General features: G+C 38.1%; 1 protein-coding gene across 8 annotated transcripts in view; it reads right to left on the reverse strand.

Annotated features, from left to right (window-relative positions):
* LOC311212999 (6-phosphofructo-2-kinase/fructose-2,6-bisphosphatase 4-like) overlaps positions 1-16,258 on the reverse strand; it is a 48,225-nt gene that overhangs the window by 12,498 nt on the left and 19,469 nt on the right. For 7 of the 8 annotated variants that reach the window (XR_014618727.1, XR_014618728.1, XR_014618729.1 and 4 more), the window contains exons 2-12: positions 15,254-15,370; positions 12,194-12,290; positions 9,790-9,856; positions 8,436-8,510; positions 7,481-7,537; positions 7,036-7,157; positions 5,161-5,368; positions 4,438-4,584; positions 3,724-3,828; positions 1,905-2,034; positions 1,450-1,512 (exon numbers count right to left, since the gene is read on the reverse strand). Coding sequence is in view for 2 of the 8 variants with exons in the window: in XM_084292747.1 (XP_084148873.1) it covers positions 1,450-1,512; positions 1,905-2,034; positions 3,724-3,828; positions 4,438-4,584; positions 5,161-5,368; positions 7,036-7,157; positions 7,481-7,537; positions 8,436-8,510; positions 9,790-9,856; positions 12,194-12,290; positions 15,254-15,370 (1,188 nt within the window). In the remaining 6 variants the exon portion in view is untranslated. Of the gene's footprint in view, positions 1-1,449; positions 1,513-1,904; positions 2,035-3,723; positions 3,829-4,437; positions 4,585-5,160; positions 5,369-7,035; positions 7,158-7,480; positions 7,538-8,435; positions 8,511-9,789; positions 9,857-12,193; positions 12,291-15,253; positions 15,371-16,201; positions 16,236-16,258 lie in introns of all 8 variants that reach the window. The other variant, XR_014618731.1, reaches the window with a different exon arrangement.

Here is a 16,258-nt window from a genome sequence, read left to right on the forward strand (position 1 = left end):
TTCACACAGTCCCTGTATTTTGAGATGGTCAAATTCCAGGAAGTGGGTCAACTGAAACATCCTAATCAGACACGTTTCAAACACTTTAAAAAAGAAACACAGCACTTCTTTCACTGAAGTCAAAAGGTCAAGGAGAGTATTTCATACTACTTCTTTTCCTTCCTCATTTCAAGTGCAAGTAAGCACTGAAAACATCCAAGCCCTCTTAAAGTTTATGAGCAAAGTCACACAAGTTCCCACTAAAACAAAAAACAAACACACATATGAAAAACAAACAAACAAACAAAAACCTATATACACACAAAAAAGACCAAAGGACTACCTCTCTGTGGAAGCAGTCCATGACTACTGAGTCGAGATATTCCAGCTTCCAAAAATTGACTGTATTTTAGAAAAGTATTAACTGTCCTACATCTTGATTTTCAGAACTTCAGCTTGTCATGCAAGGCTAGGAACACCAGATGTCACCAGAGCATAGTGTTACTACTTACTGTAGGAGCTAACTGCAATTAAATGACAAATATCTCTTCTGACATTTCCCAGTGTAACCACTAGTTACTGTCTCAACTTTATTTGAAACTAAACCCAAAACTAAGTATGGTTATAGACTGCCTCTTTCAGAGCAGATAATCAAAGACAAGTTTGCATTTTCCATGAATAACTCAACTAGTTTTTGGTTGGTTGGTTTTTTTTTGGTAATGTATTTCATGGGTACTTTGTCTTAAGTGTGATTAAGTACCAGAAAATACAATTAAGCCATCACTTAAAGAAAATTAACAGCAGGCACATGCTAAACTTAAAGCAAAACTTAATTAGCAAGCAGCCTACAACCAGTAAGAAGTACATGTTGCAACCCATACCCTGTACTCTACAAGCTAGCAACAAATCTCAGCTAAGGCCCCCAGGCTAAGCCCTAATAATAGCTGCTGACAAGCACATGCCAGCAGCAACAAACGAGAAAAGCTCCTGAAGGTCTACAAACAAATACTTCAGGAAGACAGAACAAAACTATTTAAAGGGTGAGGGGAACAGTTCATAATATGTTAAACCTACATTAATTTAGATTTGCTTGTTTTCTAAAACACAATACCCTCAAACACATCAATAGAAACTGAGATCTTACTGTACCAGAGCTAAGTGACACAACTTTGCCAGACACGTTAGTGAAACAGCCTATGAGCTGAATATCCAAGACAATTTTCCACTAGCAGCTTCAACCACTGGTACTTCCAGACCCTCGCTAATAAAAATATGTATTTTTGGCATAACACAAAGAAAATAAAAGATTAGTTGATTCTAACAAAGCTGCACAGGCAGATGTGCAAAATCAGGCCTGTTTGATTCTCTTTCACTGCAAAATAGATGTTTTAATTGAAATACTTCACAAATTTTACCAATGGAACAGACATTAGTAACATTATATTTAGTCTTTTTGGAAATTCTGCTTACCATAAGCCACTGGGGTTAGCTTTAAGACAGTATGTAGCGGGCACTTCAGGTAAGGCAGTTGCTCTGAAAAAGGAAACACCAAATTATATATAAAAAACACAGATTACAAAAACATTACCTCTATCATTCTGTTACAGGCCAATCACTTAAAAGTTTCTTTTTATCTGACAGTGTATCTATTTTATTCCCTGGCATACAACAGAAATGCTATTAAGACAGAGTAGAAAAACAAACGTCACAGCATTTCAGGTGAGAAGCAGCTCAATAAAACCACCTACCAAGCTACATGAGCAGATCAAATATCAAAAATTATAGTTGTATACCTGCCTAGCACAAACAATTCCCTTTATCGTCATGGCATGGTGGAATTCACGTTTTGGAACCTTACTCATTAATTTTCAAACTAACTTAATAGAGGAAAATAGACCATTTGTAACTTTTCTAGGAAGACTTACCTGCAGGCTTGTCAAGAAAATATGCAAGCAAACAGCGCATGACAGCTTGGTGACATATGACAAGCACATTTTCCTGCCTTTCAAGTTCCATAATTACTGGCTCTAGTCTCTGAACAAGATCTTCGTAGGACTGGGGATGGAGAAGCAAGGGAAGAAAAAAACCATAGCATATTAAAAAGGGAACACTTAACAGGTATATGTATATACATTGGAACTTAATTTTACATTAGCCATTTTTTAAATGTTATATTAGGATGCTGGCAACTATTGCATTAGTAATTTTCCTGAAATTAAAAACCACCATTTAGATCTTTCATATATCAAAGAGTGCACATATAACTAAAAAAAATATATCCCCTTCATGGAAGGGCTTTATTAAATTAGTCACTATGTTCATGAATTTCCAAAAAAATCCCTAGAATTTAATTCAGAACATCTGCAAATGTACAGGTTAAGTCTTGCACAATATTTTCCATACCTCATCTTCAAAAGCATCTCTCTTCCAAGCACAAATCTGGGAAGCCCAGCCTACAGCCATCACACAAACAGTTCACAAAGCCTAACTTGTTCAGGCTGCCCTTTGAAAACAAACCATGGGCTAGACAAACTGGTATGGCAATGGCAGCCACCGTCTCTTCAAGTCACAAAGCAGGAGGCAGGATCACTCTCAAACCACGTCCCAAATAGCACACGCACAGCAAATCTGCTGCTGCAGGTCAACACCAACGTTTCTATACGTGTGCACTCAAGTTAATCTTCACATGCACAGCAAACAATATTTCCAGGATGCGTCACGCATTACACGCAGGGAGCACAACACGTCGCTGGGGCCCAGCAGAGCAGGAAATGATGGCAGCAGAAGGCCTTCCCCTCGTCCCAGACAGGCATGGGGCCTGCTGATCCAGCCCTCGTCGTGGGAGCCACTGGTACCTGCTGCATGGAAGCTGCTCCTGACAACCACTGAGATCAACCAGACCACTTGAGGCAACACAGTGCTTCAAGATGCCACCATCCCAGAGGAGACTTCAGTTCAAGAAAAAAGAAACACTTCTTCTTCCAATGGATTAGGAGAACTTTGCAGCTGAATGACTGCCTCATTAGTAAAACAGGGGTCACACCTGCAAGCACATGCTCACATGCTGCCCTCATCACCCTGATTACTCTTGACTGCTAGAGAAAGATCTCACAGCTCTGGTTCCACATTACCAAGGGTGCAACACGAATGACAGAACAGCTGCTCCAATTACTCTCCTGCCCTGCTGCCCTGAATCCTAAGCCTTTAGCACCCACACCCAGGCCATGTGGCATCTGGTAATTGCTCCACTGGAATGGCTTTGCTTTAGAAAAGCTGCCAGCAAGTTACTTTCCCAGAGGCAAGGAGTTTATTAAAGTGAAAGACCAATATGACCAATATGGCTATGGATTTCTGTAGCTTTTCAGCCTTAACTGCTTGTAGAGTAACTATCATCTATAACAACAATGAATAGAAAAAGGTAATCTAAAGGTAATCTTGATAGTTTGCATGTGCAATATGCTGAAACTTTGCAATTAGTTTTCCTGCAGTATCACTGCAGGACCAGCATCAAAACGATGCTCACAAGACCAAATACCTCAACTGTTCTTTTTAATCTTTTTTTTTTCAAGCCCTGAATCAGACTAAATGGTTTCAAGCTCCGTCCTTACAAATCCCTATGTGCCTTCCCCTGGAGACAGAGACAACCTTTTAATTAACTTTAAAACATTGCTCTTTCCTAAAGCCAGCATGCCTGCACTCAAGAAGACAAGGAATTCAGTCACCTTAGAAGAAAAAATAGCATACCTCTCCTTTAGGGTATCTGTATCTGTATTTGTCTTGGTCTCTCAGTGCAAACTCAAGTGGGTAATTTTCCTGTATTTCTTCATATGTCATTTCTTCACACACGCCCTACAGGTAATACAAATAATTAAAATATGCACATTTCCAACAATGCAGAAAGCAGATATCACTCTGATAGTAAGATCATATGTAAATGTCATTTGACAATTGTTTTTATTTAATCTGACACTTAGAGAGAACATCTTTATGCATGACAAATGCAACACCTGGTTGGACCCAGACACCGTTACAATGAATTTCTAAATCACTCTATGAGTAAAGCTACATATATTGGCAAGCAAGGTCACTATGTGAGCAAGGTTCCATTTTATCTGTTACAGCTCCTTTGTATCTTACAGATGCAGTTGGAAAGTGCCAACCACCAGTTTGGTTTTGTTTGTTTGTTTTGTCTTTCTTTCCAATCCCCCCCCCTACCAAAAATTTCTTAGCACTGTTTATTCTACTAGGGAATGTTTTACCAGGAAAGGCAAACCAAAATTAAATTAATTATTACATGTTTATAAAATATTTAAACAGGAATTAGTTTTTCTAGCGTCTTGGAAACACTGCTTAAATGAATTTCTATCCCATAAAAGGCATGCTATTATAAAGTGACACATTTCCTTCACCCCTAGCACAGAAAGAAACATTTTAGACGTTTACAAAAGATGGACTTACTGCATCTATCTCATTCAAAACCTTCCACTGTTCATAAGGCACTCCCAAAGCTTCAGCAGTCTGAATTGTCCTTTTCATCTGACTGGTCCAAACTTTCAGATCCTTGATATTTTGCTCATTAATAAACTGTGCCAAGCTCTTGGCAAACTGAAATAAAAACCATGAGACACTGGATGAGGGCTCAGAAACAGGACACTACGTTCAGTTTGGAATCTGCAGGCTCTAGCCTCTGTAAGCTCATTATAACTTTTCTACACGATCTGTCAAGTTTTTCCTAAAAAATAAATAAATAAAAAAAAAAAAATACATGTTCTGTTAAGCCAAGAGGAACAGGGGAGGGAAGGAAAGGAGTACAAGGAAGACACAAGTGTTCTGCCATTCTTATCTTTATCTCCAGGAATTTTCCCTTCACCTTTAAATTGTGAATTTTCCCTATTATCAAACAAGTTAGGAATTTACAAAAATATAATTCAAGTCATAGCCTCCTTGACAACTTCTTTGTGATCTAGGATAAAAAGGAATTTAAATCAATGACAAACAAAAGAGCTGATACCAAATCACAGCAAAAAGCGTGTCCATCCATGTACACAGCTAATAAAATCTTTAACCTGTTAAGAGGAAAAGGGTGTAGAGGCAGAAAGTTGTAATTACACAGCACAGGCTGTACACACATGCAGAGATACAATCTAAACCCAGAGGCATGCTTTTTCTGGAGGTACTTACTTCTTTACCCCTGACAGACAGTCCAGGATCTCCTCCTATTCTCCCTTTCAGATTGAGTTCACTTTCTCCATGTCGACAGAGGTAGATTGACCGAGGAGTCACATGGATATTCATGAGGTAGTAGACAATCCTGCTCTGGATGTGATCCATCACTCTGTTCACAAGGTAACTCCTTCCAACATCCATAATTTTAATATAAGAAAGATCCCTTTCATAAGCAAACAACAATGAAAAATGAAGATTCCATATAGTTCCTATTAGCAAATATCACAATCTTCCCACGCCCTCTCTCACTATAAAACACAGAGAAAACAAGCCAAAGCAATAAACAAACCCTCCATTACCCATGGAATATGTAGTAGTCCTAAGGGATAATCCTCAAATGGTGACAGGAACATCGCAGTACCCTGGAAGTACAAGATTAATTCTATTCCTCTTCCACGTGTGAGCTCCTCACAAAATTCCTTTTTTGTTCCCCTCACTTGCAGTCTGTGTCTCAAATCTAGATCCTGTTCTTGGGAAATCATCCCTCTACTGACAGGCAAATTCAGTGTAGGCACTCAACAGCAGCAGCTTCAAAAAGATTTCCAGCTGTTTTATGATACTCAATATTTTTCTCCAGGTTACAAACGCTTTTTCCCACAGCAACTATTTGCCTGATTGCACCCAAGTTCACAAAGTCATGGTCTCTGGGAACCCTTCCAGAAAACCTGAAGCATCAGAAGGACTAGGCGCTAGCCTGAAGCAGGACATTTTCTCAACCACTCTAACAACCATTTATTAACAGTACTGCAATTTACCCCACTACTTTCTCTCAGCATCAGAGAGGTTATAATTTCAATTTTCTTTCCTTATCCTTCCTCATCTAAGCTACAATTTCAGAGTAGCATCTAATTTAAAGGAGGACAAAAGTCAAATAAGCTGAAAATAACCACCACTGTTTTCTGGAGATGCATGAGACATTACACTATAATAACACAAGAATATTTGTAATAAAACCAAATGGAGGTGTGAGAAACAAGCATCATCATCTCATCTTTGACTGTATTCTTTGGAGTTAATCATTACTGTTTCACACAGGCATAACAGTTAGGTCCATCACAGACATTTCATGCATGAACTGGTCTAAATGAACCAGCTTCACATTGCTCACAGTCAATTACATTAAAATGTAGCTCAGCCTTCCTATAGCACTGGTCCTTAAACAAACCAGGAGCCCCTTGTATGACTGCAGCTCAAAATGAAATCCTGGACTGTACCAACAGAAACAGGGTTCATCCTCACATGATTTGACCCTAACTTACTTTATAACGTTGAAAGTTAATGAAAAACAATTGAATGCTTTGGCAGGAGGGCAGATAATCTAGATATGAAACTTTCTCACAACCCTGCATGTACAGCATTATTTACAAGGGTAAATGAATACATTTAGGAATCACATTTAAGAACAATGTGTTCCAAATTCATCCAAGCCGTGTCAACAAATTAAGTTATGCTTACAAATCACCCAGGCCCCTGCTACACATTAAAAATAATTTTTTTTTTTTTTTAAAAAGCAACAACTGACCAGTACATCTCATCTGGAATCATTTAGAAATGGTGGTTTTATCCCAGAAAAATCACAGCATTCTCCAAGTGGGAAAATCAGGAAGAACATTGTCCCAGAATAAACTCGTAAGCCAATTTTCCCTCAAGCAAACAAGCTTTCAGGCTACACCTCCAGAGTCAACTGTCTCTCATTTACCAGTGGAAAAAGATGTCAGGACACGAAAACCATGACTAGAAAGCCCCCATCCCTAATATGGGGTCCTCCAACCTCTAATGAAATGTCTTATTATAACCCAGTTGTGATCACAGTAATACTGAATCTCTTACTTGTCAAGAGTTTCATCTAACGTCTCATATGAGTTCTTGTAGCATTCTATCCTTTTCATGAAATCTTCAGTTGCTTCATCGTTACTACAATCAACGTAGTCTGGACTACCCAGCTTCACTTGCTGTTTAAAACAAAAACAGGAGAGTAGTACATAAGTTTATTTCCCTTTTTAATAGAAGTTTAAGTAAATGAGGGCAGGGGCAGAACACAACACAAAAACTTATTTATTTTGTTAATTAGAACATATGTAGAGCAAGAAGATTTGTTATTCACGGAATTTAACTTCTGGGATAAATACAGATAGGAAAATAAATGAAAAGTATCGCACTAAGGGGAGCTAACAGTTTTTGCTACTGGAAGTTCTTACGATTGTACTTGTATACATACTGAGGTACTTTAAACCTTTTGACTTAGAGCAGTTAAAGCAAACTTTCCTGTACTCACCACAATGTTTGCAGCAATGACCTCTGGATCTACACAAACTGACTCCACAAAAAAAGTCTTCAGCCCGAACAGGAAGTCACATGTACAGAAAGAAGGAAGAAAAGAAGATGAATTGGATGGAGACCAACATGGACAAGCAGCAGGCTGACCACTTCTATGCTCTTTTCTAATAGCGCTTGCTTTGGACTTTCCTCCATTGACTCAGAAGGTCTGCTTCTCCAGGCCCTCTCAGCAGAAATGGATGGCTTACAGTTCCCTGAAGCGTCATGCTTTACACCCTTTGCCCCATCAATGCTTGTAAGTGGAAGCATTTTGGAGTGAGAATAATTTAGGATTGAAGACGGAGAAATAAATGGAGAGGATGTAAGTTCAGCCATACAAACGGTAACTGACACTTCTGAAATAATAAAGTGGGAACCTTTCAATTAATGGAGTAGTCTCACTCAAGAGGTTTCTGCTTGGCTGTCTCAAAGGTTTATGGAGATGCAAGGTTACTAATAATCTTCCATTTGCTGTAAACAGCTAAATGCAGAACAATCCTGGACGGAAGGCAGAAAGACACAGGAAGTCTTTGGTTTGCATGGAATTAACGCAGATTTCCCTACATGTTTCTGCAGGAAAAACCTGGCCAACACTAAGAACCACAGCTTTAATAGCTCTTGCTAACAGTGTGCTAATAATTACACCTCCAGAACAATGCAAGTGAAGCCCTAGCATAAAAGAGATTAGCTCCGAAGAGTACACATTAAAAGACAAGAAAAATGAACATGGGGCAACTTTTCATCACAAGCAATGCTTGAGGACACAAAACACCACACTGACTGTACATCTAGCAGTGACGTGCCTAATGCTAGTGCACGTCTAAACTCAGACTACAGACAGGGCGATGGGGCAAAACTACCACCGCCATGCTTGTCCAGACATTAACTAAGAACATTTCTGCTTTTTGACTCACCTTATACCCATTTTCTTCTCCAAATTTGTAAATAGTTTCTCTACGTTCTCGAGTTGTATTTGTAGCATCAAAGACCTAAAAATAATTACAGAGAAAGAGCAAGGGAAGAATTAGAAAAGCATCATAGCCTGTGAAAAACGGTCAGTGACAACAAAAACAAGAGTTCAAAATCCCTCAATGTGAAGGAATGCAACAAAAATAATTCCCTTCCCTTCATTCTGCTACCTTTTATTAAGTCAAGACACTGCTATTCCCAGAAAAAAAAAGACATAATTATGAAAATAAATTTATTTTATCTGACTCAAGGCCATGCTCTTCTTACGTATCTCAGTCTGACCACAGATGATCACAGATGGAGGCTACATTACATTTCTATAGCAGCTTCTCTTGGTGATACACAGAAAGAAATCTTTGAATTTTCACAGTCCCTTGTCAGAGATTAATGCTGTGCCTCAGTTCAACAGCTTAATGGCTTGAAAACAAGCCAAAGAATACATAAAAAAGATGGTGAAATCAATGATACTGAAAATACAAGTGTAAAACTATGCAGAAGACCTGCAAGACTAGCAAATCCTGTCTGTGAATTATAAGGAAAAATGCAGAGGCTTTTCTGAGAAAGTATGTTTAGCACTGAACATACCAGCATTTTACCACAGTATAAAGTTTACCTCATACGCACAACAGAACTTGTAATTGTAGCTAATGGTTTTCCCTGTTAGTTCATAAAAACACCAGAGTTGTGTCAGTACAGTCTTTAAAAAAGCAATGTTATATATTTCAGGTGAACGTACAACATACACAACAGTGTAGTTTGTTGAAATTCTTATATTTTGCATCCTGTTAAATACTCAGATATACCATAATTTAAACTGAGTCTTTTTTGCTCTCTTCAGAGATTTCTTCAGTGTCAATAACAAAACTGCCTAGCAATACTGAGGATGCTTTTTGTTCAATAAGTCATTACCATTCACTCGAAACACTAAACTATCAAATAAAAACACAAGTGCAAGAAAACAAACAAACAAACAAACAAACAAACAACAAACACAAAAAAACAGATGTACAGATGTGTTTAACAGAACATTACATAGAGTAGAGAAGGTAGACAATTTTATTAGTGTCATCCTATCCCCAGTTAACACCTCAAATCAAAGGTGATTGCCCAGTATAATCCTCACCCTAAACTTCAGTGCTTCTTTCACTGCAGCAACAAGGCTGATCTAATTTACAAGAGAAGAAGAAAATCTGATATACTGAAGAAATACTGGAATAACTCAGATTGCATATTACCCAGCCGAGAGACACTGTTTTGTAGAGAAAGATCTCAAGAATTTGTCTTCATCAAGAAACTTACAGCCACGTGCCCGTTTTCTTCACTGAGGTACTGTCGGACGTCATTCAGCGCTGCTAAGGCACACTGTCTTAAGAATGAAAAAAAAAGACAATTCAAATGCTAGTAGAAGTCATCTTATCACTCATGCCTTGAGATCAAAGTGCCCTGGAAATATTACATCAACTCCCTCAAAAACACATATTGCCAATCAGTCCCTCTGTGAAACAGGAGAAAACCGACAAAGGTGAACAAAGCCCTAGTAAGGAAATATGGTGATGGCTATCTGCCTAAAAGAGCAGTCCCATGCTCCTCTGGGCAACCAATACAGCTAGACATCAACACAGAATAGCCAACAGCTATTCACAGATAGTTGCTTCCTAGTTTGATTCTCAAAGAGAAAAGAAAAAAAAATTAACTTCAGCCTTTCATCTTGTTTCAACATTCATTTCAACTTGAGGCCACAATAGACCTTACAAGCATTTTTCAGTAATTTGCTTCTCTTGTTAACTATTGCGTAAAAATTGCTTATGGCAAAAAATCTGCTGAAACAGAGAGCAAAACAAAGTTAGTGTCAAGTATTAGAGAGAGAGAGACATGAAAATAATACCCCATTGTAATCACCAACCCAATGTAATTTGTACTGGAGACTGCTGAAGAAACAAACACCAAGAAAATCCAACCCCAACACTTCATACTTGTGTTAAATCTGGACAGGGATAAACTCATTATCAACTTTCCTATTTGCCCAGCATTGGTGTTATCTCCAAAGTCCATTATGATTTGTAACACATAAGTAATACTGTGGGCAAAATTAATATTGTGTATGATTTGCTCATTAATAGAGCAAAGCCCCATTTATTTCAAAGAACGACAATCTGTTTGAAGGGCCAACAGAAGAATCTGCCCATTTCAACAGCCTTTCTGTGCATTACTACTCTGTTCTAACTTCCAGACTGAAATGCACCACTCTCTCTTTATGTATGTTCTGAATGCAGAACTTTATTTTAAAAAGAAAACGTTTCAATCCTGACAGTATTTCCACATTAGTGTGGCTAACAGATGTCAGGAACTGAGATTCATCAGTCAAATCTTCACTAAATAAATATAAACTCATTGCTAACTAGGCAGATTAGCTCACACAGCCCATTTCATGGGCTATTCCCCACCATTTAGTCTAATAGGTGACATGGAGGCACATAAAGGTTTCTTTCTACCACTAAGCAAAAAGCAAAAGGCAGATGCTAGCAAGGCTAATGCACCACTCATCTACAAAGGTTCAGAAGCTTTTATGCAGGTTATAGCAGTCCTTAATTGCTGCTGAAGTGGAAAGGAAGGGAGAAGAGAAAGAGGACAAGCAGAAGGGGAGCCACAAAACAAAGTCCAGACAGCAGGAAAGTCCAGGTATTTTTGATGCTTGACCTGAAACAACTAAAAACAAAATACACTGTATTTTAACCAGCCTAAACAAATGACATTTACATTCCTCTAGAAACTCTTTTCCTTATCACTTCATGGTGTACTAACTCTTCTCCTGAGCATACAAAAATGTACAATGAAGAAAATCAAAAGATCATCCTATTGAATCTTCCATAAGAAAGGCAGCTCCCCCTAGCTCTGATCTTTTCTTCATCTATCCTTTCTTCCAAAGGTACTTTCTCTATACTGAAGAGCAGATTCTTTCCAGGAAAGAGGGGAGCCTCAAGTGCTTGTGGGCACAAATGCTTACCCCAAGCTCTCCTTCCTTTGTACAATATTAGCAAAGTATTGCAGCTGCTCAGGCACTGCAATGGGCTAAGTGCATGGAGTACCTGTGTGGAGGGCAAAAAGACAATCTCAGGGAGAGAGTGCTAGTGCGTCACTCCTGCTCATTTGAGTGGATAATGACAAATACATTCAAAGTACTGCAGGTGAAAAATCCCAGTACGCAATCCTGAAAGAAAAGGAGCTCTGTGATTTTTCTTTTTCTTTATGATCCACACAACCATTCTGAAACGGCATTATAGGAATTAGGTAGTGAAATGGTCACGCCTAGTAACTGGTACCTGACAAAAAGGTAAAAAAAATAAAAAATAAAAAATAAAATAAAAAAATTCTCCTTTGTTTTGTGAGAAAATTTCCTGGAATATCCATATCAACAACAGCTTACCAAAAGGCCAAAAGGAATCAAGTTTGAGTATTTACCTTCTCCACATTTTGATGCTTCAACTGAAGCAGTTAGGAAAAAAATATCCTAGGTTTTAAGGAGTCTAAACAAATCACTTTTCCATCCCTTCTAGATTTCTTTTCCTTGTCATTTCATATTGCAGTCTCTTAAGGGTCTTCTGAAGCATACAAAAATGAAACTCAAAGCCGTATTCAAGAGCAAATTACAGAGTACCATTATGATACAATTCGCATTGTATAGCCAAACACATTCAAAACTTACTTCCTGATTTTCAAGCCTTCTTCATTGTCAGGCAGGAAGAATTCAAAAGATTTATATTTCTTCACCAAATCTCGACGATACTGACCGACATTAAATTCTGCCAAGAAGAAAACAGTGTTAGTGGGAACTAACAGTATTCATATAAAAAGGATAAATGTTATGACAGCTTTGAAACCAAACTACCTGAGAAGATAAAATAATTCAGTGTGCTTTTTTTTTTTCTCCTTTTAAATATGAAGACCATAGAAATGGCAAAAGCATATTTGAGCTGTAGGCAGCTTCAGTGGAGTCACTTGACCATATGGCTATGCCTCTCTCTGCCAGTTCGCCTGAACAACAATAAAAATCTCTTTTCCTGTTTTGTGAGGGTGGCTGGAAGTCTATTTCAGTAGTCTACAAATAATCTAGCTTTTCCCTTCTGCACATATGTGCAATATTCCGACAGCACTTCCCAAAGCTTTCGGCTCTTATTTAAGCAAGGAAGGGCTCTATACAGGACTAGCCCACCTTGCTTTTGATAAAAGACACTCAAGTTGTGGAAACGATTTCTTAAGGACCTTGCTCCTTAAAATAGTTCTACTCCTTAAGGATCAGTATATACCATTTCACAACCCCTGTTCCTTTTACTAAAACAAAACAACAACCAAAAATATTTTAAATGCTTAAATTGGGGGAAATGTCACTATAAGTACTGAACACAATCTTACTATCATCTGTTAGCGGTGGTCAAAGAAAAGCTATTCCTTATCTGGGCAAAGGTCTACGTGTGTCTACGTGTCACCCTGTATCAGAGAGGGGATTAGGGCAAGGCAGCTCTGTTTTGCAGCACAGCAGGCAATGACATTGTACCCTAATTAACTTCACTCAACAGCTCTTAAAGTAGGTCTCTGAAATGCAATTAATGTTTAACTTGTTTTCTGACCTATAGGTTTTCTCTGCTGAACTGCAAAGCATTTTTGTTTAATGTTAGATCAGACAAGTACTCTGAGAAGCTGCCAAGGTATCACTACTTGCCCAACTTCATTTCTAGGGAAAGAAATAACAGACATCATTACTGAAATGAAATTAATTTAAAAAAAAAAAAAAAAGACACAGGATTAAAAAGCTCAATCTTAAATTTTCCTGACAGAAGCATATAGACTGCTGTTTGGATGAAGGCAAGGAGAGGATAAAGAATAATCATTATTTGTCCCCTCAAATTTGAGTTTTGTTTGAATTCTACAATGTTGATGTATGAGGTGGATTATAGTATAAACCAAAACCAGGTTATTCTGTGACAGGCTTAATGAGCACTGGCCATACTGGCTACAGGAAAAGGTGATTCCTTGTAAGAATAAAAAAAAAAAAAAAAAAAAAAAAGAAAGAAAGAAGAAAATGCAAGAAGTTCAGATGGCCCATGTTGCCAAACCATGGCCCTTTAAATAAACAAAAATGAATATTTTTATATCAAATAATAGCTACTGCAAGAGCAGTGTCATGCACAACAAAGGAAAAAGTGCTATCTGGTGACATAATCTTTCGTCATTATTAGCACCTACCTCTGTGGAGTTTTACAATGCTAACTGCTATCACAACTACCACACAGCTAAAACTATTCAAAAAGCTTCCAAAGGTTCAGTATCTAAAATCCACACTGAAATACAATTCTATTCAGGCATCTAATTGACCTCATTTCCTTCAAAAAGCCCAGACAGAAGTCCTTTGTGTTTTTAAGCATTTAAAATTCTTAATGACAAAGGATTTTGGAAGGAACAAAAGACAAAACAGAACTGATGGCTTAAAAAATTTAAATAACATCAACCCTGGGCTATTTACCTGCAGGGTTTGTTCTTGAACTCTGCAGCTTGCTTAATGCATGTTACATGAAAAGACGGCATTTGTCTTTTCTCTGGTTTACATGAACTAATAATTTTAACCATCTGTCTGAGGATAAAAACTGTATTAAGTACACACTAATTTTAATGCATTAAGAACCAGAGGATAACAGATGTTAGTAAAACGCGATAGCTATCACATATCACTCTTCGATTCAGTCCCAAACAGGAAGCATGATGCCGTGTGCGATCCGGTCCATCAGTGAGCTATTTTAAATTGATCTCGGCTTCAGTAACATTGCATCACTGATGACCACAATTATCAGACTGTGGTTTTCTAAGAAAACCCCGTCACACTTTCTAACAAAGGCAAACCATAACCAGCAACCTAGGATGGAAGCCCATGTACTAACTTCATGTTCTGTATTTTTGTAAAGAAAGGCATCGGTGTCGTAACAATTTGTTAAGCAGCACAGGCACAGATATTTTCTGATGTGCTGCTTCCTATAACTGAAACAGTCCACTGCTACCTATTTTACTTTATTCAGGATATGTTCAACCAGCCACTGAGTCAGATGTGGACAATATTTTATTTGTTGCCTGGTACTACATTTCTGCTTTTCAAAGTTCACATAGTAGAATGCTCAACACGAGCACATAGCCACGGTGTAACCAGCCTAAGCCACTGCTTCCCACTCAAAACACACATAAAGTCCTTAAGAGAATGAGACTGGTTCAGTTCCTTGCACTCTTTATGTTCAAAGACACAGCTGTAACCTATTCCACAAATACTGCGTAACAACACATTGTTTAACTGAGAATTACACATTGCACAAAGTTCACAGAGAAAAGAAGATGGAGAAGCCAGAACTTTAACCCAGAAGTGCTGACTGCTCATCAGCTTGTAAACAAGCTTCCTTTTCAGCCCCATACAGAGAAGGGGGGGAGCAAATGAAGAACCAAAGTGTTAAGGGAAAAGGACACTGTTGATTTAGGCGTCTGTCAGAATATGGAGTTAAACGAACAGCCACTAGAACTTGATCAATAAACATCTAAACAGAGCACAGAATGTGTATTACTTTAAATTATAAAAATAAAATAAAAAATTAAAAATAAATAAATAAATAAATCAAAGCAGACAGATTCTAAGTAGTCAAACTGGGCAACAAAATTACTGGGAATTAGGGTTATAAAACTCCTAGCCTCACCCCTGCTCTTCTGATGCAAACAAAAGTCAGTCCATCACCTTTTGTAGGCACTCCAATCCAATTTAAATATCGTGTCAGCTTCTTCGAGATGTAGGTTTTTCCTCTTGCTGGCAGACCCACCATGACAATCAGAGTAGGGCAGTTGGTCATGCATACTGAAACAGAAAACCAAGAAGACAGTTATTTAGCAGTAACATTCCCACAAAGCAAAAGCTTATACTGCAGCAGCAAATTACAATCCGTGTGCTCTCAGAGGAAGTGACTGTTCAAGCAGCTCATGCACAGTGTCGCCCTGTTTCAGGGGTTTCTTAAGCAGGACAGTGGACCTAACTGGGATTCGTAGGCTGTGTGGAATTTCAGAAAGGAAAACCAGTGGCAGTACAATGCCGGACACACAAGTTGTATGTGGGTAGAAGACAAGAAACAACTGTTTTTTCAGCTATGGTTTAAGACATACAAAAACAACAGCAAATAGGACAGATGTGACCTTCTTAGGGACTTCATACGCCCCTATGCACCTCAGTTCAGTGCTTGCATTGAAAGGAAACTGCAAGGTGTACACAATTTCTAAGATAACTTTCAAATCCCTAGGACACCACCTCAACACTGTTCAACCTTTTCTTGGTTTGGAGAAAAGCAAGGATGACATATGCAGCTTAGTACATTATGGTGTGACAAGGTGCTCAGTATTTATGATTTCTCCTTCAAATATTGTTAACAGAAAACCTCTCTTGAAACAGCACAATTTAACTGCTCTTGGTTGGTTAGTAGAATACATAAAGCATGAGTATGCTAGGCTATGAAGCACAATAATTGGATGTACAGATATACATAATCACTCTTAAATCAAAGAGAGAGTTTTTAATTTAAAAAAAAAATCATTGTACAAAGTTGGAGGAATTTGTGTCTATAATCTGAACACCTTGAGGCATTCCTTTCAAATGACAAGGGTTTTGCATGTTTTAATGGTACAAAACTATGGATACCTTGCATGAATCTATCACCGCTACAAGGAACTGCCTAAAAAGAAAGAAGATATTAAA

Source organism: Netta rufina, assembly GCF_964035555.1.
Source record: "Netta rufina genome assembly, chromosome: 10".
Classification (NCBI taxonomy): Eukaryota; Metazoa; Chordata; class Aves; order Anseriformes; family Anatidae; genus Netta; species Netta rufina.